Genomic DNA, 22,638 nt, shown 5'->3' on the forward strand with positions numbered 1-22,638 from the left:
CTTCTTCTTCTTCTTCTTCTTCTTCTTCTTCTTCTTCTTCTTCTTCTTCTTTTTCTTCTTCTTCTTCTTCTTCTGATTCTTCTTCTTCTTCTTCTTCTGATTCTTATTTTTCTTTCTTTTAAACATAGTGTAAAACTTTTAACAGCCACTGATGGGACAGAGACCCCTTGCTAAACCTGAGTCTCTCCCTGTCGCCCAGCAGGGCTCAGTCCCCCATGTTCGGAGGCCAGTCAATATTCAATTCCTTCACGCCACTACCTTTGCTCCTCGTCCCTCTAATGGCCAGACTCTCAATTTCACCCCACAAGCTTAAATCAACAGTGCTAATGCTTCCCATAACCTCTGGATTATTTCCTGTGTGTTGATTTTCTGGGGAATGTGTACATTTCGGTGTTGACAGTACAAGGTATATTCCATGCTCTCTCTTGAACTTAGCAGGTTTTGACAGATTTATGTGAGGACAGATGGCCATTACAGGCTGAAGGCTGACAAGAGGCAGTTCAGAGCATTGTTAACACACTTGCACAAACTCTCAGCAGTGCAGCGCTGTGCAGAATGTAATTCAGACTATAGCTTTTTTATTACTGCCTATTTTCTTTTGTCAAAAGAGCCTGCTGTGCAGAGCAACAAATGGCTGCTATTACCCAGAATGTAATGGGTGTCAGACAAATCACGTAACACAAACAATCAAGAGTATGTAGGTCATATTTCAACAGAGCACAACCTTAGCAATATTTATGATTACTGCATTGAAATGTGTTCTATAATAAACAAGTACCTCCGCATCACTCACACTTACGCACTTCCGCACAGCAAATCGGGGAGAAGTGCTACACACTCCACAGTCATCTTTGTCAACAGCCCTTTTATTTAAAAAAAAAAAAAAGTCAGAGACCAGTTTTATTTTGTTTTTCATTAGGTACCACAAAATGATTTTCTTTGAGGAATTCTCTTTTGGGTTTGTTTGTTTAATTGAATGACTGTGATAAATGATGACTCCTCTGGGATGTATGTGTGTATGTGTGTGTGTGTGTGTGTGTGTGTGTGTGTCCCCCACAATCCAACCAATGAATTCAGCAGGTTTTGTTTTTTTTTAGTAGTTTATAACATTTTATAGAATCTATTGCTCTGTGATTTGCTTTAGTTTCTTTGACAACGGGATTTTTCTTAGGTCTCATGTCAATTGAAATATTTCTTAAGGAAAACCAATGAGAGGATGAGTTTTGTGGGTTGTTTTCTTGTTTGTTTGTTTGTTTTTTCATTTTATTTTATTTTATTTCTTTTCAGTGTTCCAAAATTCATGAGCTTCTAATTCACTTAAAAACTCACCAAAAAAGAAGGACTGGGCAGAGATGCATGTGGTTTATCCTACTCTTATATTTTATGCTTCAAGAACTTGAAGTGGGTGTCAAGAGTTCACAGTAAGGGCTGATACTAAGTATGAATCCTTACTGCTCCGCTAGTGAGAATATTTTGTTATAGAGGCTCCTCCCATGCTCTCCCTGGCCCCCAACTTCCCCAGGATTTCCTGGAGGTGCAGAGAAGCCGGCCACTGAAGTGTTAACCCTCCCAGGGAGGAAACTCTCACACCTTGCTCAGGACTCTGGTGGCCATCACTTCAGGCTGCTCTGACCACAGGTGCCCCTGCCTTTACTCCTTTTTTAGCATGTCCTGTAACACCCCTGATTCCTAGGGAACAAACTCACCTTACAGAAAAGCGTCAGAGCATTCTTAATATCTTGCTCATGGAAGATATTAATTGGTGCCCATGCGCTTTCCCACAGTGCTGGAGCAGAAGTGGGGATCAGAGTTGGGGGGAGGGGAAACCTGTCCTGCCAGGCAGCCATCACCAACCCTCCCCGCAAGTTGATGTGGGAGAGGAAAGTACTTTGTTATCCTTAGCTTATGAGAAATTTGGATGCTATTATTTCCTGAAAAGGTAACTCAGGAAAAAAGGAATATTTCCAGATGTTGGGTCAAGAAGAGAGATCAAAAAGAGAAAATGAAAGATATAGTTGAAACATGGAAGAAATCCCTGACAGTAACAGTTGCCAAACATTGAAATGGGCTGTAAAGAAAATTTGTGGGGTCTCCCTTTCTCAGATTCTTTGGGCTCAGGAATGGATTATATGACCTGTCAAAATCACTTTCCAGTTCTCTCATGCTAGGGTATTCCTTTTAAAACTGCCAACTAGCGCTCATATTTTGTTTTGCTTTATTTCCCCAAAGATAGGCCACATACAAAAGACACATATACCAAAAGGGTACAGCAAATGTATGCTGTCAGTCAATATTCTGTCCAGCAAAATGAATCTTTAAATAGGAAGTCCAAAAAGGATAATAATATAAAAGTCTACATAAAAGAAATCACAAATTGATTGGCTAATGAGTGGGTTCTTAGGCACAAATCCACCAAAGTGCAGTTTGAATGATTGCCAATTTAAACCTAGGCAAAACATAAAATGAAAAACAAATGGCACCCAATCATTCATCTTCATCAAAACCATGAGGAAAATACCAATGGAAGACAACACCACTCAGACCTAGTGTGTTAGAGTGATGAAACTGCTGATTATTTAGTTCTTCTCATTTCTCTAATTAGTTATAAAATAGCTATTCTGCTTTCTATCACTTTTACAGTAAGAACCTTAAAAATAATTTACATGTACATTTACACATACATATACACATATGTGAAATTTTGGGTCAACCACTTTGGTCTGTAACCAATTTTCTTGTCTGTCTGCTGGCTAAAACCATCATCTAGTTGAGCTGACATTGCTTTGCCATTTCCATTTCAGAAACAAAAAAAGTCTAGCACTCTGAAAATCTCCATATGCAATAGATTTAAATACCTTCTGCCAAAAGAGCATTCTCTCCTCTCATCTTGTTTTACTAACAGCTATTTTGAAATCAAATTGGTTTTTACACCTGTAAAAAAGAAGTGTTTTTTTTATCAGCCAAAATGAGCTAGTTTAGGACAATCACAAAGTCAGACCAGCTGGCAATACCTAATAAAGCAAACTTCCTGTCTCATCCCTCCTGTTTCCCAAAGACTCTGCAGATGGGGCAGAGGGATTATTCTGGAGATCTTGGAATATTGTTGACTCTTTACACTTGTACTTAAGTGTTTGGAAAATTTCACTAAAATTTGTGAGAATAAAGAAAAAGAAGACACCAGAAGGTCCTGGGCAACAGCTTGATCCATTTCCTTGGCCAGAACCACATGGATTAAGACTGTAGACCAAGGATCAACGAATCAACAACATGACTGTTTCCCCCCTGTCCACCCCCTGGTTGCACCCATGGCAGACATCATTAATTGATCATAACATTTTCACTGAGTACAGATTTGGCCTTGGAATCTTCCTCAACACAATGCTCCTCACAGCCAATACCAATCAATGACACTTGGCAAGTGAAATGAAACCTATTTAATATAACAGATGTTGACTACTATCTTCAAAATTCAGGCTTCAGGAAAGAGATATCATCTCTAGTTGGACAGACATGCTTTGAACCCAGGGTCCACCACAGAGCTGATGTCAACATATAGCTTTTTCAACAATGAAATGGCCCAAGGAATGGAAAAGATAACATGTAGGTCATGCTTACTGGGGAATGCCTAACCTCAGAATGTGTAATAATGTAAAGGAGCTGTTGTTGAGAGAGTATCAAAGAGGAGATATTTTTACCTCGATTTGGTAAATTCCATAACCACATACCCAAACAGTGTATGTTCAGCTTTATGGGGGAATTAGAGGAATTTTTGCCACAAAGAAAATATATAACTTCATATATGAGCTTGCCAAATTAAAAACAATATTAGTGTCAATGAAAGGGAACAGGTGAAGATAATCAAAAGTTGAAAAGAGAAGCAACAAGGTACAATCACTTCAGCAAATAAAGTTAATGCAGAATTCATAATTAAATATATCATATTTATTGAATACTTCTATATGCTGGCACTGGAAGAAGCCTTTTTCATGTTTTATAGTTATCCTCAGAGTAACTCAAGGAGACAGAGGTACTGTTATTATCTTCATTTGGCTCATTAGGATCCTGAGCCTTGCAAAAGTTAATTAAAATGACCAAAGGCCACCTTGCTAGAAGGTAGATCCAGAATCTGAACCTGAACTTGGGTTTGTCCAATGATAGAGCCAAGATTTTGAACAGCCTCACTAAGCCATACTGTCTGCTTTTAGAAAATCATAGTAGACTACTCTCATTTGGAGCTACACTGCTTACAAAGTTTTTAAATTCTGGTTGAATGCACATGTAATTGCCATTTTTGGATGTCAAAAAATGGTTGAATACTGGCAATTTTATTTTTCAACCTATGTTTTAGTCCTACGAGTCAGACAGTAATTTGATTTGGGGATTATAAATATGACTTTAACATTAAGGAAACTAAGACCCAGAAAAGATTAAGGAGAGAGAAAAGCATTTTAGCAATTAAAAGATAAAGGTGGAAAAGTAAATGCTCCATCTTATAGTTCCTTACTGATTTTACTGCCCATTGCCAAGTACTGTGTGACTCAAACATTGCTTTGATTTCCTGCCTTCTTGCTTCTGCTCCATCAATAACTTCCCTTTCCATCTGTGCAGTTCAAATCTGATACAAATAGTTTTCTCCCTAAGGCTCCCCATGTCAGTTTAGCCAATGGAGAGCATAGTTCGCTCCACACCCCTTTCCATGGATCACCTGGGTCCTTCACTAATGATATCACCTCAATGCTTCTTTCAGTCCTTGAACCATCTTTATAGTTCTTTTCAATCTTCTGTGCAATCATTGTATTTCACTTGAAGCAAAGTTACAGAGTTCCCCTTGATAACTTCTTTCTCCCTTTGGTAATTCTCCTCACGTGCAATCAGTGTTTGTCACATCCTGAAATCTCTACCATGCAAGAAATGATACTAAAGATTGTTTGAGGAGATGGAGATCACAACCATTACATACTGCATTGCATTTCAAAAACACAGTAACTCTATCCAAAAAACCTCTTCTTTACACCACCCTACAGTCAAGTTCCAAACTTCTCTTCCCAGCCGCCTTCAGCATGCTCCAGGTTCCTCCTCAGGCCCTTGTTTTCCTAGAGCTCTAAATTCTTTCTACTTTGTAAAGGCAATTTGGCCCTACCTCAGTTTCTCTAATTTGCATCTTCACACTTAAAACCACCACACTCAATAAACTAGAAAACACCCCCTGGGCCCATCTTTCTTAGAAGGTAACAAAACATTGTAGGTAATAAATAATATTTTGCCTTCATGTTATGTGTGCAATGTGTGTTATTTCCCCAACACACTATAATCCCACATCTTAAACACAAGACCATTTACTTAGTAGGCCAAGGACAATGCTTCATATTTTACACGGATCAGTCTCTAGGTCTTCCATTTGCTGTATATCCACTAAGACCTATCCTATTGCAAGTAAAGAGCAGGTATTAAAAACATGTTGGTAAATTGATTTCTATTGTATCCAATAATCTTTAAAAGCCCCAAGAGGAAAGGATTTAAACCAGTCAGATGAATTCTGACAGAAATAAATCCACTGTATGTATTTTCAAGGATTCTAAATATGTAAAAAATGTATGTACTTTATATCTCTACTTGTCTTTCAAAAGTGTAGGCTCCTAAACATTAAGAATCATTACTAAATTATCTAAAATTAGGTATCTATCAATAAGAAAAATGTTAAAACCTTTGCAGAAAGAAAATAGGAGTGCTTTTTTTGTAACACCATAACCTCACTAATGGAAGGAATTCAATTAAAATGATATTTCATATATATAACATTTCAAAAACAAAGATATCTAATGTTAGGAAGGATGTAATAAAGCAAGTATAGGCATGTAATGCTAATAGGGCTATAAATGAAAGCACTACTTTGGAAAGCAACATATACCAGAAGACCCCAAGATATTTTATCTTTATATTCACTATTAAAAACTACTAAGAATTTATCTTGAGAAAATAAGATAAATTTATGAACAGAACAATAATAACAATAACAACAACAAAACAAACAATCAAAAAACCCACAAATATCTGATTAAAATGGTCAGAGGACCTGAATAGATATTTTTCCAAATAGATACAGAGAGCCAACAGACACATGAAAAGATGCTCAGCATCACTAAGTCATCAGGAAAAGGAATATTAAAACCACAATGAGATGTCACCTCATACCTGTCAGAAGGACTATTATCAAAAATACAAGAAGCAACAGTATTGATGAGAATGTGGGGAAAAAAGGAAACCATGTGGCTGCTAGTGGAAATGTAAATCAGTGTAGCCACTCTGGAAAACAATATGGAGATTCCTGAAAAAAATTAAAAATAGAAATACCATATAATCCAGTAATTCCTCTGTTGGGTTTTTTCTCAACAAAAATGAAAACACTAGTGAAAAGAGATACAGGCACCCCTAGTTTATTGCAGCATTATTTATAAAAACCAAGATAGAAAAGCAATAGATGAGTAAAGAAGATATAATATATATAATGGAATATTACTCAGTCATAAAAACAAATAAAATTTTGTTGTTTGTGAAAGCATAAATGGATCTAGAGAGTCTTATGCTAAATGATATCTCAGACAGAGAAAGACAAATCCCATATGATTTCACTTCTATGTGAAATCTAAGAAAATAAAACAAAACAAATAAACAACTAAGAAACAGACTCATAAATTTAGAGAACAAACTGGTGATTGCCAGAGGGGAGGGGGATGGGGAATGGGCAAAACTGGTAAAGGGGGTTAAAAGGTACAAACTTCCAGTTATAAATATGTCATGGGGATGAAAAGTACAGCATTGGGAATTAATCAATAATATTTTAATAAACTTGTATGGTGACAGATGGTAAGTATATTTATCATGGTGAACACTACATAATATATAGAAAGGCTGAATTACTATGTTGTATACCAGAAACTAATTTAACATTGTCCACTACACTTCAGTAAAAAAATTATGAGCAAACATTTCTAATGCAGTGCTATTTCAAAACGGTAACACTTTAAAACAGCCTAAATTTATAAGAGGAGTATGATTAAATAAATTTTGATGTACTTACTGAAACTAATATTATTATGACACACTAAAAGCATGATAATAAAGGGTCTGTGATACTATAAAAATTTCTCATTAAAATGTTAACTGAAAAATCAGGATGCAGGATTATATACACAAAATGATTATAGTAGAAATACAATGTATCTAATTATCCATAGGAAAAAAATGCATTGGTAACTTTGCATCTTAGAATTGTGAATATGCATGCTTCGGTTAGCTCAATCAGTTGAGCACAAGCCTGTGCTAAAGCACAGGTCTTGATTTTTGCTCAGGTCCTGATCTCAGAGTTGTGCGATCTAGGCCTCCCATTAGGCACTGTGTTAAGCCAGGAGTCCGCTTGAGATTGTTTCCCTCTCCCTCTCCCTCTGCCCTTCCCCCTGCTATGCTTCCTCTCTCTCTCTCACTCTCTCTCTCTCTCTTTCTCTCAAATAAATAAATAAATCTTTAAAAACTTACAAATATTTTCCCACTACTTTATATTTTTGACATTTTTATAGTAAGCTTAAATTATTTATAGTAAGAGAATAATAAAAACCTTTTAATAGACGCTTTGGTGTGGGTGTATAAAGTGGAAGCTTTTTCCATCCCTTCTGAAACAAAGTAACTGACTAATACAACATTCCGAACACTCATAGTAAATAGATTCCTTTCAACTGAGTTGTTGTCGTGAGCCACAGTAGTATTTCCCAAACCAGTTGACGTCTATTATAGTGGTAACTAGAATTACGTAAAGTAATAAAATAGGATGCCATTGAATGAAGCATACAAAAAATTGTTTCTATAAGAAGAACCAATAAAGGTGTGTCACTAAAAGAAGCGCTGTCAAATTAGTTGTAGACAGATGGTATCAGAAACACTGGGAAAACATGGGAAATCATGATTATTATTTATTTATATAAAATCTAGAAAGATTTTGCACTCAGACTACGACACATGTATCTCTAATTCTTTTCTTTTAAAAAGCAAGAAAAGAACAGTGGATACCATCTAAGAGACATTCTTACTACAGTCTGTGCCACAAAGATGAATGAATTGCCAGTTAAGACATTTAAGTTCAAGGCAAAGGTCTCTGTTTCTTATATAAAAAATATTTGATATTTGAATGTTTCTTTATATGACTTAAGCAAAAGAAAATGACAGAACTGTATACTTCAATCAATTTTTTAGATAAGCCCACCAAAATATTCATTCTTATTGGTCAGATAAGAAGGCCTCTATTGCATATGATATATATATACATAAAAGTTACTTATAACCATATAACTAATTATAATTTAAGAAATGTTATGTATATGCTTATAAGTGAGTATATATGTATATATGTATGTATACAAAGATACGTATACATTTGCATAGGTATATGTATATGCATATGTATACACACACACAGACACACACACGCACACACAATATATATATATAAATACCATGAAATTAACTACACTACTGCTTGACCAAATCATGCAATCATGCAGTAGACCTTTCACAAGGTGGTAATTTAGCAAACTCAAAGTGTGAAATTAAACTTAGTGACAATGACCATGGTGTACATAGCCACTATAGCTCTGGTTGAAAGCATCTTGTTTAAGTTACTATTCCATTACCCCTATCAACAATGGCCAGAGCCAAGGAACTTCTTGTTCAGACTAAGATTCACTTTCTGGTGTAGTTCTCTCCCTAAACCTAAAGCATTCAGTGCAAAGGTACCATTTACACCCAATTTAGCAGTCTGCCTACGAAGTCTGTGGATTATTAAGTTACTTGGGGGTTATTCCAAGCTTTTAAAGGTCCTTCCTCTTCAGTGTATAAAGTAAGACTGACTAAATGAATCCGGAAGTCCAAATGGCGAAGAAAGTCACTCTTGTTTAAAAATATCTAAGTACATTTTGTTTTGGTGAATGGGCACATTTTCATTTTTCTCCTTTGCTGAAAAGATATAAAAATGGTAACATATATATGAGAACATTATACTAGTAGTTAAGTGTAATGGTCAGTGAAAAAATATCCCAATTAAAACACGGATATAGTGAATAAACTGGGGTTCAAAACTTTGTTCCTTGCTTTCTAGCTCTGCGATCCTGAGCAAGTTGCTTAACATTTCTGAACTGTATACGCTCATCTTAAAAATGAGAAAATTACCACTATCTTCATGAGGTTTCATGAGGTCATTCTGAAACCAGTCAAAACCACTTACATGCCTGGCACATTTATTGAGTAGGAGACGAATAAACGTTAATTTATCCTCCTGCTCAAGTTTTGGTGTCTTAATCTGACACAGAGTTATTTAGGGATCTAAAGCAATAGTATGCATCTGGTATACTAGTATATACCTGGGCCCAGGTCTGACACACAATAAATGTCTTCTCTTTAAAGAAAAAAAGAAGTGAAAATATTTATAGGTAACTTCTTATCCAATGTTGCTTGTTGCTCGTACTATTTGTTAATTTCATTAACCACATGGAGAGTATGCACTAATATTTAATACATATCACACACACACACACACACACACACACACATATACAGAGTTCCAAGTGAAACTTAAGCCTTACCTGCAGTTCCAGAGAGTTCCACACTTAAGGTTCGTTCAATAGTCTTGTTCTCAAATGGGGAACCCTTGGGGTCACTGGAAGATATGGCACATTTATAAAAACAAACTGAAATGGAGTTGCTGTAGCCAAATGTATTAGAACCCCCTTCCCTTTCTGAAAATGGTTACATTTCTTAATACTTACTTTGGTGACTCTGGGGTCAAAGGAAGAGATAAAGTTGTTGGTTTGGCTAAAGGAAAAAAAAAAGGAAACTGATTATGAAATATTGAGTTTTTCAGGGTTTTTCTTTTTTTTTTTTAGAAACTTTTTTTTTCTTACTATAATCAGGTTGGAAACTGGAAACTGGAAAACTAAAGTAAGGAAATCCCTGAATATTGGATCAAAGTCAGAAAACAGTCCATTATGCTAAAACAATTTCCAAACAACATTTGCATCAGTAAACTATCATTCGAAAACACATACAAAAACAGAGTTTTCCCCAAAATGTAGCATCTCTGTTAAGGATACAAAATTTGCATCCTACCATCAGAAAGAAATAATGTGTTCTATTTTAATTTGGAATACAGTACACGGTTTGTTTAGACAAGAAAACAGCAGAATAACTATAAGACAACAGAACGTTATGAATATTCAGTTGATTTTTCTCCTGAAATGTATAATTTTATATCTAGCCCTGAGAATAGGTTATTTCTATGAGGCCAAAGCTCAAGCAATAACCATTCCATTTACTGAAAATTAATTGAGAAATTATGACAAACTGTGGGCATTGACCCAGATGGTTTAAAAGGGGTTTAGATCCCCAAATCTTATAGAAAACTAAAGTAAGATACTGCATTTATCAGTTGAGAGACCTATAGACTTGCAAAGAGAGCTCATTTACTCCTTTTATGCTTCCTAAATCTTACCTCCTACAGGAGGCATTTCCCAATTAGGAAGGGTGGAGTAAGAATCTTCTTCTCACTCCAAAATTTCAATTGCTTCTCCTTGGCAGTCTTGTATTTTGAACAGAAGGAGGGGAAAACATGATGAGAAACGTACTTGGGATATACATCCACATATTATGTATATATATATATATATATATATATGCTTATCTATAAAGATATATTTATATGTATGTAGGTTTATGTCAATTTTTTCTCATTAACATAACTACTTTCAAAAGGTCAAGAGGTAGTCATTTACATAATGAAAATCATAGACTTGAAACTAAAAAGGTCTTTAGAATAAACTCTTACTTTATGGATGAAAAACCTTAGACCTAAAGATGTGAAATGATATTTCCAGGGCCATAAAACTAGTTACTGGCAGAGTCAGCCCAGAATATGTTTCCTTTTTCCTATTACCAAAAGAAATTGCATTCAATAGATATTAAAGTAAATTAATCAACCCCAGTAATTAAGGTCCTTTGAAATGTGAAAATATTATTTATGTCCAAATTAGACTGAAATTACATACTTTACTTGGATAAATAGTATTTACATATTTAATTTGTCGATTTAGATTTAGTTTTTAAACAATCGAATGGTTTATCATCTATCCAATGTGCATCCAGAAATATGAAGTTCACGCTGTCTTCTACAAATTAGGTACATTGACTGATTGGCTTTTATATATGCAGATAAATGAACTGGTTTATATTAATTTTTTTAGTATGTCTGATATAATGAGCCTTTCCAAAAGAACACACTCATGAAGGAAATTTACCAACATTTTCGGCGTTCAACTAATAATTAAGATCATGCATATGGGCTTCATATGCAAGTATCACTAGATACAAACTGTGTACTATGTCACACAGTAAATGTACATTGAAAATCGGTCTCTGGGATTCCAGTTTTCAAGGTGTGGGGTAGGCTATCTGAAATGCTCAAACAAATTTCCCTAACATTCTGACAGTTGGGTATGGGTGATGGCAATGGCACTGTAAGGGGAGCATAAGGCAGCGGCCATGTTCAATGGGACCAATAGGAAACAGGAAGAGAAGGCTATAGGAAGGTCCAGCCCACAACCACACACAGTAAAGAACGCCATCCCTGAATAAGCCCACGCTCACAAAAGCTACCACTAGAGGAGTATTGATTTGGTGTACTGGGAGTGTAATCCACACTATTTCAATGACTAACAGACCAGGGCCTCTAAAATCCTTGAGGGCAGGAATGCATCTTTTTCATGCAGATCATGGTCTTTTTGATGAATGAATACATTAGCAAATGAATGAACCAATGAATACAGGGGACACCAACATGAGTCAAAGGTCAGGCCATTATCCTAAGGAAGTGGAAAAAACTTGACCCCACAATATCATAGACAGCACACATGCAGTTCAGTGAGAGAACATTACAGTATGTCAAGAAAGATAAACCTCAGTAGATTCTGGGTTACTGTCTCTGTTAATATATTTTCTACTTTTAAAGTTTAAATCATAATTCAAATAAATCTTGAAGCTGAGCACTTATTTCCTGTTGGTTATTCACAGCCAGCCATGTTTATTTTGTTCTTGGCCTTTTATACCTATGGGAATTTTGTGGGGGTTTTGATTGTTTGGTTTTGTTTTTTTGTGTATGTTTTTGTCAACAGGCTTTGTTCTGGGATAAACTTTTTATGCTTTGCCACAGGCATATAACTTTCTGAAATATCCATATACAGCAGGTCTCAGCTTAAGAATATATCCTCCACAGGCCAATTTAACTCCTCACTACCATGGTTTGTAAGCGTTTACAGTAATATTAGTGGTGAGTGGATTTCAAAACCAAACCCCAAACCTCCCAAACTCTCAAAATCTAAAAGGTGCCAAATACAATTTTAAGAATATGAAAATTAAAAAGATGTTTAAAACCTGTGCCGCTAGTCTGCGTTCACTGACCACAGGGTTACAGCTGGCTTAGGACTTTAAATTCAGCTCCAGGAAATGAATGCCTGACTGGGACACACTAGGACAAGGTAGAGAGTAGCCCCATGAATTTTTTAGTCTACTCACTAGAGTGAGCTCAGCTGCCTTCCTTCACTTGAGGCTCTCCACACCATTACATCTCATAATACTGCTGGTTCTGCTCTGAGAAAAACTGGTCCACGGCCTGTGTGTGAGGGGCCAATCAAGGCAAGGCAAGCTACAAAAAAATGTGGCCCATTTCCGTAAGTATCTTCCCCGATCTGACAGAAAAGGATGGCCAAGTGATTTTGAGATATCCACAAGGGAAAACCTAATTGAGAGCTAATTTAAAACTTTTAAAGAAGGTTCCTGAAGGTTTATGGTGAGGTAGGGATGAGAGAGGGAAACTGAAAACACTGGAAAGAAAATACTTATTAAAAGCAGCAGCAACAGCATACCTGTATGAAATAATCATGGTTCAAAACAGGGATCAGGGACTACCACTCTGCAGCTGGAAGGGGAAGTCAGGGAAACAAAAGGGAAAAGAGAAGTAGGTGTTTGTAATTGCTTTTTCAGAATATGCCTGCTTCCGGGGCGCCTGGGTGGCACAGTTGGTTAAGTATCTGAGTCCTGGTTTCAGTTGGGGTCCTGATCTCCAGGTTGCCAGACCAAGCCCCGCATTGTGCTCCAAACTCAGCAGAGTCTGCTTCAGACTCTCCCTCTCCCTCCCCCTTCCTGCACTCTCTCTCATTCACACTGTCTCTAAAATAAATACATAAATCTTAAAAATATATATATGTATATATATACATATATATGTATATATATATATATGTATGCCTGCTTCCACTACAAAGTTAAAGGTGGGGTTAATGTGGAAGCTGGGATATTTTAAAGCAACAACAACTTTCAGCAAGCTTCCTTTGGGCCTCTAAGACAGGATGGTTTTGAGGGAAGAGCCAAGAAGGAAGAAAATTATATCTCTGCCAAGACAGGTTTTCCCAAAATCACCCTGACTTGCCTCAGAAGCATCAGCCTTCCAGAATATATGGGGATGATAAAAACCAACCCAGATGCTTAGTTTGATCTGGGCAATACTTTGTATTAGAAAGCAAATACAAATAAATTCCAGGGATTTCCAAATCCTTATTTACAAAATAAAATCTATGAGTATAACATGTGGTCTTTAAAAAAAAAGAAAGAAAGAAAAAGAAAAAAAAAAAAGAATGCACTTAATAATCAGGAAAGCCTGCACAAATACCATGTACTCTTTCTTAAGTTATATACAGCAAATCAACAATACCTCATTTTTTCCATTACTAGAAAGGAAAAAAGAAAAGCTTTTTAATATTGGCTAGCCCAGCCTGCTCCGAATTTCAATTATCTTGGCAATTTAGATTTCACATAAATATTTCATCACCCCCTCCCCACCCAGCTCACATTTCAGGTGCTTTTTGGTGATTGTGAATTAGGCTGCATATCAGCCGAATAGGTCATGTTCAACCTGTGTCCAAGGAAGGATTTTTTATTTTTTTTATTTTTAAATAAGTCTATAAGAAAGTGCTGAATTCAGTTTGGGCATCCCCAGCCCGGTGCATGCTTGCTTCGCCTTCAGCGCCCTCGCCTACAGCCTGTGCTTTGGTCCCCAGCCTACCTTGTAAATGTTGAGACTGCGATTGTGTGTGGGACTTCTTTTTGGAGGTGCATTTGTCTCTGCTACTGTTCCTGTTCTCCGTGGGTTTGCTGTGAGGAGGGTCATCATTTGTGGTCAGATACTTGAGAAGTTCCGAGCAGGGACGTCTTTGTGGCTTTTGCTGTTGACAAATGCTTTTCGCTTTATTGCTCCATGAATTCTCGGTCTTAAAAACAAGGCATAAAGAAAGCTAAAATTAGTGAACTGAACCTTATCAGAATGGATATAGGTTTTCTGAAGAGATGAGATTTTCAATGAAGTGTTCAGTCTAAGTGTACTAGATCTATGAGCTGTGAATAATTGTTTGCAGAACAAGGAAAGAAAATTACATTTAAAATTCCTAAATGACATTTATGCAGCTTTTTATTTCATTTCTCCTACATTTCAATGTTCCTACTCAGCAACATGTAACTAACAAGACCCTATAGCGCCTTTACTGTGAATAAAAAAAAATAAGCTGGTTTAAACCTTAATTTGCCACTGATTGCTGGAGCCCCGTATTCACAATTCTCTTAAGTACCCCTTAACGCTCCGTTTTCACTCACAGTGAATGGCAAGACAAACATTGTTTAATACAGCCCGCTAACCGAATTATGTCATTGCCAGCATTCCATCCAATTAATGGCAGAGATAGATCTTTTGTGGTGATTCCAGAGCAATCTTTCTCAGGTTAGACAGCTGGCAAAATGGCAATCCTGCATCTTAAAGTCACTCCTAGATAATACCAGCCGATCAGCAAATTTTATTGCAACCCACATTGCTGCGTGTATTAATAAAACGGGCAAGGAGTAACAGACGGTGGAACTTCCATTCCAATCATCCAAAGCCAAAGCATAAATGAACTCTTTCTAGTTTAAAGTAGCTGGAGCCCTGCTTTTGGAAACCCATTTCATATTGTTTCACATTATAAAGCAACTGCAGGATCCCAGCTGAATACATAGAAATAAACCTATCCTTTGTTTTACTGCTTCAAGCAAAATCCTTTGTTACTTTCCCTCCTATATTAAAAAGTTTGCATTGTACCTTAACAACTGCAGGGTTTGCTCTGATCCTGTGATTATGGTTTGCATGGTTCTGGGTACTGAGACCACTGCATTCATTATAGCTTAGCTGAGTGTTGGCTGGTGCCAGTAAGAGCTTCTTAAGCTAGAAACGTATCAGAGAAGGAAAAGCAAGAGAAGTTACGCATCTTGTAAGCATTAGAATACGTTACTGAAATTTTAAACTGAAAATTAATTAATTATAAAAATTAATTCTCTCACTCTCTAATTATAGTCACATCAAGGCACAATAGCGCTAAAGGAAATGCATTCTTAAAAAGTAAGAAAAAAATTTGGCATATACTACCAACTGTGAAAGTATTTCCTTTCCCTACACTGACACTTAATATTGTCTACCTTGATTTTTTTTTTTTTTTTGGCTTTTCTTTTTTGGGGATAAAATATGGTAAAAGGATCCTCCTGAAAGGATTTCCAAATACCTACTAGGTGAGAAAACTTGCCCCGCTAAATGAGGAATTGGGGGTTGGGGACAGAATATAGGAAATTTTCCCCTCAGTAATCCAAATGAATTAAGTGAAAATAAATAAAACCTTTGTAATGCTTTGAATGATACTTTCACAGCCCAGTTTAACTTTACTTATTCAAAGTATATTTATGGTGAAAGAGTGGCTATCACTGACACAGACATGTAAGTGGGCAGAGTCAGGAGATGTGATTCTGGCTCCTGCGAAGCATTTACTCTTTCTTGACTCTTTCTTTGCTCTTTCTTCATTTAACTCGCCGGCCTTCTAGGCTGTCCCTACTCAGACAGGCAGTATGAGGCGGAGTCAACAACCCTTCCCAGTCGAACCAATTATCTGGATGAAAATCCTCTTGTATCAATGTAAAGACATCAAAGTACCAGCCAGCAAGGGCAAGGCAAATGGAGAAATGGTGGAGGGTTGGGAGGAGGGTAGCAGTTACTTATGAGGGAGTTTCTTCTAAACCAGAAATCTCGGAATGAACAGCAGTACAAATAGACTCTCCGTGTGTTTACATGGAATGTTTTTTAACATTTAAAAAACTTAGATATAGGAGAGAAACAACCCCTAAATGGCATGCCAAGGAGCATTATTAAAGTTTGGAAGATAGCATTCCATAATTTACATAGTATGTTCTCACATCAGATTTATGGCAAATGACAAATGGCTACCATAGATGAGAAGGTAAACTGTGTCTTAGAACTAATAAAATTCTGGTCAAGCACTGCATCGAAAGAAAATTTACTCTTCATTGCCAACAAATTCACTCTTCAATGCCTCCCATAAATTTAGGGAACTTGGGTTGCAAATGTGCTATTATTTTTCAATCTTCACAAGAATTATGGATCTAAAACCTTAAAATATTACATATCCCTGGATCTACCTTTTATTCCTAGAATCATAGGCATAAGAATAAAACTATAAATGTGTCGATTGCTATATAATTTATGATGGTGAAAAAATAGGAAGAAGACTAAATATCCAGCCATAAGAAATCTCTTAATGAACTAGGACATCTCCAAACATTAAAATAATACATGATACAAACAATTATGCGTATATTTCAAATTCATAAACATAACAATGTATCTTAAAACAAGAGGATATTTCAGTCTTTTTTTATATCAGAGATGATTTGATTTTACAGGTGAATTTTTCATCTGTCCTTTTTGGGTTGTCTATGTTTTCTAAGTTTCTACCTCGAACATAAATAATGCTAAGAAATAAAAATACACACACAACAAACATAGCAAAAGACAGTTAAAACAAACTGTAGTAAGACCACATGAAAACTGTTATTACCAACATTTTTAAACACAGAATCACAGAATTCACAACTCCGAATCCGTTCGGGAATGGTTTTTGGCATCAATCTAAATTAAAAATCCAGACCTTATTGTTACTACATCATACCCATGCAGCGGGTAGCCAGAGGCAACTCCAATTCCTGTTAAACAGTAGGAAGGGTTCTTACTAGAGACGGCTCTTCTGCCTCCTGAGGCGGAGGGGTGCCGTCAGGCATGGAGGAAGGACTAGCCTCATTCTCGGTGGTCACATCCCCATCTGTCAGCGCATCAAATGAGGGCAATCCGTCTTCATCCACAGGGAGACTGTCCAGTGTCTCTGTGAGGACTGCTAGCAAGTTTGCCTCGTTCTCTTCATCTATCTTCTGCAAAAACAGAAAAATAGATGACATGAGTGAGCTGACATGGGGGGACAGGTTACACCATCAATCAGTGTAGACAGATCATGTTTATCCAAATGAGAAGTAAAGTGTACATGAAATGTTGAATGATCATGCCAGAACACAAAGGATCATGTCTTCTTCAAACTCCAAATCCACTTTTGGTTTGAATCACACCATAAACTGACACCTCGTGGTACCAATTTCTGCTGGGTGAGCTGTCCCGGCTAGCAATTTATGATGCTGGTGCCTATTATGGCCATATAGGACACAATCTTGTTCACATTCGCTTTCCCCATGTGTGTGTCTTGTTTCCCTAACTAAAGGAGAAGGTCTAGAAAATCTCAGAACTTGAGAGAATTTTCACCATCATCTATTTCATCTTCAGATATAGCGTTTCAATCTCCTGTGCAGCCGAAATGTTTAGATAACCCTCTGTTCGAATAGCACCAGAAACTGAAACTATACTGAGAAAAACTATACACTTTCATGGTTTCAATTATAATCTCAACACCGAATACTCCACAACCATTCATTTCCCTCCCTGACATCTCTCCCAACTTTAGTCATAAATCTAGAACTGCCCACTGGATACTTCAACCTGATAATAGCTCCCTCATCCTCCAAAACCCAAACTTAGAACTTTTCACAACAAAACTGCTGTTTCCCTTGACTTCCTGGGTTTGGGTAACAATTCTTCAGACCCAGAATATAGAACTACCTTGAATCCTCTTTATCTGGTCAGTCATTAAGTAGAGTCCCACTTTGTCACGTTGTTTCTTGTGGCCAGGGTATGATTCTAGTGCGACATTACTTGGAATGGGGGCTCCTGCGAACATATTCTAACTTGTTTCTGCAACTCCCACAGTCACTTGCATGCACACACCCTTGGAAAGTTAATCTTCAGGTATTCATTACATAAACATATCTGCATACCTACTATACCGGGACCATGTTTGGTGTTAGAGATAGAAAGAGAGAGATAAACCTCTGCCCTCCAAAAATCCTCCAGTGGAAGGGAAAGAAACTGTGAATAATTTATTATAAAAGATAACATTTATTTCAGTACTCTGTACAAACTTATACACCCTGTTTATGGGGAAATGTGCTATATTCTAATCCTGGGCAACCGGTGCCAATGCTAGGCACACAGCGTGGCCATTGATTACTTGCTGAATAATTCATCGATCTGCATTTACTGCCTAGAATATATGTTGTGTAGATCACTTTCTCTTCCTTCTGTTAGCACTTCACTTTGTTTGTCCAATTTGACCTGCTTCATAAATCTTTTTTTTTTAAAGTTCTGGATGCTATGACATTAACAGTATCGGCTAAATTATCCCACACAGATTCTATTACAAAATGCACCTAAGCTGCTGACATCTAATGAAGCCAGCAGTGCCCACACGTCCTTTCTCTCTAGCACTGAACTCCAGTTAATTGACCTGACAAAATTACAAGAATCACAGAATAAGACAGCTAATCAGAAAATCAAATTGTATTACTAGAGAAATTAGGCAGGCCTTTATCACGTATACATTCTATTTTCACATAAAAATTGTTTTCCCTCATTACTGATGAGTCCCCATCCAGGAGTAAAACTGCAGACTTCTTTCTCTTTTGGATTCAAGAGGCCAAAAAGAGCCATTTGTACTCATGGTAGACTTTACTAGCATTTCTTACGCTAGCATCATGTGTCTCTGTAATGGCGCTGGACTTGACATCGTGAGTCAAGTGGATTTGGGCACATGGGATGGAATGACAACTTTCTGAGATTGAGGACTCCACTGAAGGAAGTAAATCCTAATCGGATTGGGGTAGGGGGGGCGTGGATGTCAACTTCAAAATGGTACCACTTCTTCCAGAAACTGACCGATTCTTTAAAAATCAAACTGCTTAATAGCAAATCATTATTGAGCATACCGTGGAGCTTCCGTTCTCCTAGATCTGTCCATGTAATCTGAATAATAAAGATATTGAGATGATTTTCATTTATTTTCTGCCTGGTATGATAATCTGGTGTCCAAAGATTCCAATCTCTCCCTTTTCAATTCAGATTCTGCCCCTCCCACCATACAAAAAAAACAAATTTGGGCTATTCATCTGTCCTAAAATTATATTTAATTTAAGCACATATTACTTTAAGTCATCTAAAATAATGAGATTTACATTAATATAAATATATCCATATTATCTAATAAAAATAATCTTTGAAGTTATCTCAAGCACACACACACACATACACACACACACTCACGCACACACGGTTTCAGTAAATTGGATTTTTTTTCCAGGTATCCCAATTTTCAGAAAGGCTTATTTCACTGAAGTTCAAAAATAGCTCAAGAAAAACAGTTAAGAATGTTTACCAATAAATGAGTAATTTTGTTTACTCTGATTTAAATTTTGTATTTGGCTTTCCAGCAACACTACAAGCCTCTATTTGCTTTCAATCACATAATACAATAGCGCCTTAGTTCTATCCCTAGTGTAAACAAACTACAATAATTCCAATCAAGTCAGAATGACAAAGAACACTTAAATTAACTAGTTTTCTCCAATTTCTTTAATAAGCCTGGGTGAATGTACATCAAAAACAATGGCAGAAATATTGGAGCCTGATAATGTCATAATTAATTTACAAGATCTGATTAAACCACAGCTATTTAAATTCTCTCTACTGGAACCACAATGGGAGGGAGGGTTGTGGAATGGAAGATTGGCAGAGAGAGAGAGTGTGTGTGTGTGTGTGAGAGAGAGAGAGAGAGATAGGGGGTATGTGGGTAGGTTATGCTGGTATTCAACCAGGATGGACCAGTAGGACTCTAATCCTTATTTAGAATCCACATTCATCAGGCACAAGGCTGACTCAATGAGTGGCTCAGAGATAGTTTATTTTAGTAAAGTAGTTCTTGAAGGAAAGAACGTTATTTCCAATTCTCTGTGTTCTGTCTAATCATAGAAGACTGGGGAAAAAGATATTTCCCAATGACATTTTTGTTCTGAAACTCAAAAGATATTCCTGTATGTAAAGCTGAGTGGACACTGCTCCTCACTGTGGCAATTCCAATTAGTTTAGCATGAGTTTCAACAATCAAACACTCCAGAGAAGGCAATGGATGTGACAAAACAGACTCTGGTAAACAATTAATGTCACTTCCCATTATTGCTTCGGTCCCAATTTACAGAGCAAATAAATCAAAGTCACTGCAGATGAAGCACTCTGGCCTATGAACACATGTCTGTTCACAGGTGACAGGGCATTGAAATACATCAGGCAGTAAAACGACTTTGCAAAATAACCTTTCAAAGACTCTGCTCTGACACCGCTTTCTAACTGTTCAAAATTACTATTTTTACAAAAATATATTTATTAGCTCCATATAAGTTAAGAAAAGAAAAGTGGAGAGGTGAAAAAGAGAGAGCAGGTCACCAATTAGGTAGTGATCTAAAGCTACACAGCTGAGCCCAGTGTTGAGGGCGGCAGTGGAGAAGGAAAGAAAGGTAGGGAACAGGCCGACAGGCTTTTCCACCGGGGAGCTGGGTGACTCTCAAGCAGCTTTAGCCATGCTTGGCGTCAACCTGGGCTCTCCTTAAGCAAGGCAAGTCTGTTGCTCGTCTTGCCATAGAAATAAACATGATGTGACCATAATGCTTGTTTTCAAAAGGTGCTCCTGGAGTAAGGAAGCCCATTCTACAGATGCTCAAGCCATAAAGAATTTCCACTGATAGGTGATACACGTACATGTATACTAACAACCCAAAATTCAGAATGGGCCATAATTCTGACGTAATGCTATGTCATTAACAAACGATAGTTCAGAACACTTGGTTCATCACTGCTCCTGGGGACTCCTCAGTCCCCATCTGACCTACCGTAAGTGTAATATAATTCAAAGGGCAGAGTTAAAGGAAGGCAGATTCTGTATCTTCGGGTGCAGAGAGTCACCTCAAGACTGAAATTTGGGGTCCCAGACATAATACCTGGGCCTTCCTCCCCTGTGAGCAGTTGGCAAAAAGGATATTCCAAATGATTACACATGGTGGGGCAGACAGTCATCGAGCTCACCCAAGTGCATAGAGAGGGAATAAATCTACTAAATTAAGGAGGAAATGAGTGACTCCGAGATGTTACTAGACACCTGAAGGGAGAACTGCAAAGTGAAACCGGCATGTGGTATCCCAAAGATTTTTAAATGCAGGCTATTATGGAAGGACCATGCCCTGCTTATGATAGTAATTTTTTCCACATCTTGTAGAATTGCAATTACACTCTGCGTCCCCAGATTCTCACACTCGCTTGATCTCTGTTTGATAAAAATAGTTTAATAGCCATTTAATCACAGCTTCATTATCTTAGCTCTCTTAATGCGAATTAGGCCAGGAGAATTCCTGCTTCCTCATTATTCAAATCATCAATAAGAAGGAAACAGTGGGGTCTTCTTATCATTCATTAATCAGTTTCAATATCTTAGGTACTATTTACTCAGAGATCAATCTATGTGAGAGGTCACTTAACCTCTGTGAGCCTCTATTTTTTTTTCTATATATAAAAATCCAGGTTATTATCTGCCTAATTCTAAGGACAGAATTTTTCTGCACTCATGGTTAATAGGGAGGAAAAAAAAGAATGGATGAAAGCCCGAGAATCCTTCAAGAAGTGGCTCAACAAACATTTACAGTGTATATGCCCAGCGTCTTGACTGCCCATATTTGAATTTCCTTCGAGCATGATCTACCGCCGATTTTTAGCACCAGGCCAGCTTCCTCCCAAATACCCAGCATGCCTTGGGCTTCCTCCTTGCCCCATCCTGCTGATTTGGAAACAGCTAATGAAGACAAAATTAACTCCTACTTTTAGTGAGGCCTAATTAGGAAGGGAAATCTGCTAGAGTAACATCTGGTAATGCATTCTGAAGCCAAATATAAATGACATTTTTGGATTATCCACTATTTTGGATTATTTCTCCCACTAGACCCCAACTAGGAGTTGAAATAAATAAATGAGAAAGTGACTTTTATGATAGATTCAAGGGTTCAAAGAAGAATTACATTGACCATAGGAATCCCTTCCCAGGATCTTTCTACAAAGAGTTCTGTACCTTTTGCTCATGCACAAAAAGGCAAAAAACTTTTATATGTATAAATTTTGGTTTTACTGTATGAAGTTTGATTCAAGACTGGCGGAAGTGGAACTAAAATTTAAAAAAAAATAGTTTCTGAAATTAAAGAAAAAAA

At 37.0% G+C, this 22,638-nt stretch overlaps 1 protein-coding gene across 5 annotated transcripts in view; it reads right to left on the minus strand.

The window, feature by feature from the left end:
* PPARGC1A (PPARG coactivator 1 alpha) overlaps positions 1-22,638 on the minus strand; it is a 662,229-nt gene that overhangs the window by 25,031 nt on the left and 614,560 nt on the right. For all 5 annotated transcript variants that reach the window (XM_059381778.1, XM_059381753.1, XM_059381765.1 and 2 more), the window contains 5 exons: positions 17,191-17,385; positions 15,218-15,340; positions 14,156-14,360; positions 9,813-9,858; positions 9,630-9,703 (listed from right to left, as the gene is read on the minus strand). In XM_059381778.1, the coding sequence (XP_059237761.1) occupies positions 9,630-9,703; positions 9,813-9,858; positions 14,156-14,360; positions 15,218-15,340; positions 17,191-17,385 (643 nt within the window). The remainder of the gene's footprint in view (positions 1-9,629; positions 9,704-9,812; positions 9,859-14,155; positions 14,361-15,217; positions 15,341-17,190; positions 17,386-22,638) is intronic.

Source organism: Mustela nigripes, chromosome 1, assembly GCF_022355385.1.
Source record: "Mustela nigripes isolate SB6536 chromosome 1, MUSNIG.SB6536, whole genome shotgun sequence".
Lineage (NCBI taxonomy): Eukaryota > Metazoa > Chordata > Mammalia > Carnivora > Mustelidae > Mustela > Mustela nigripes.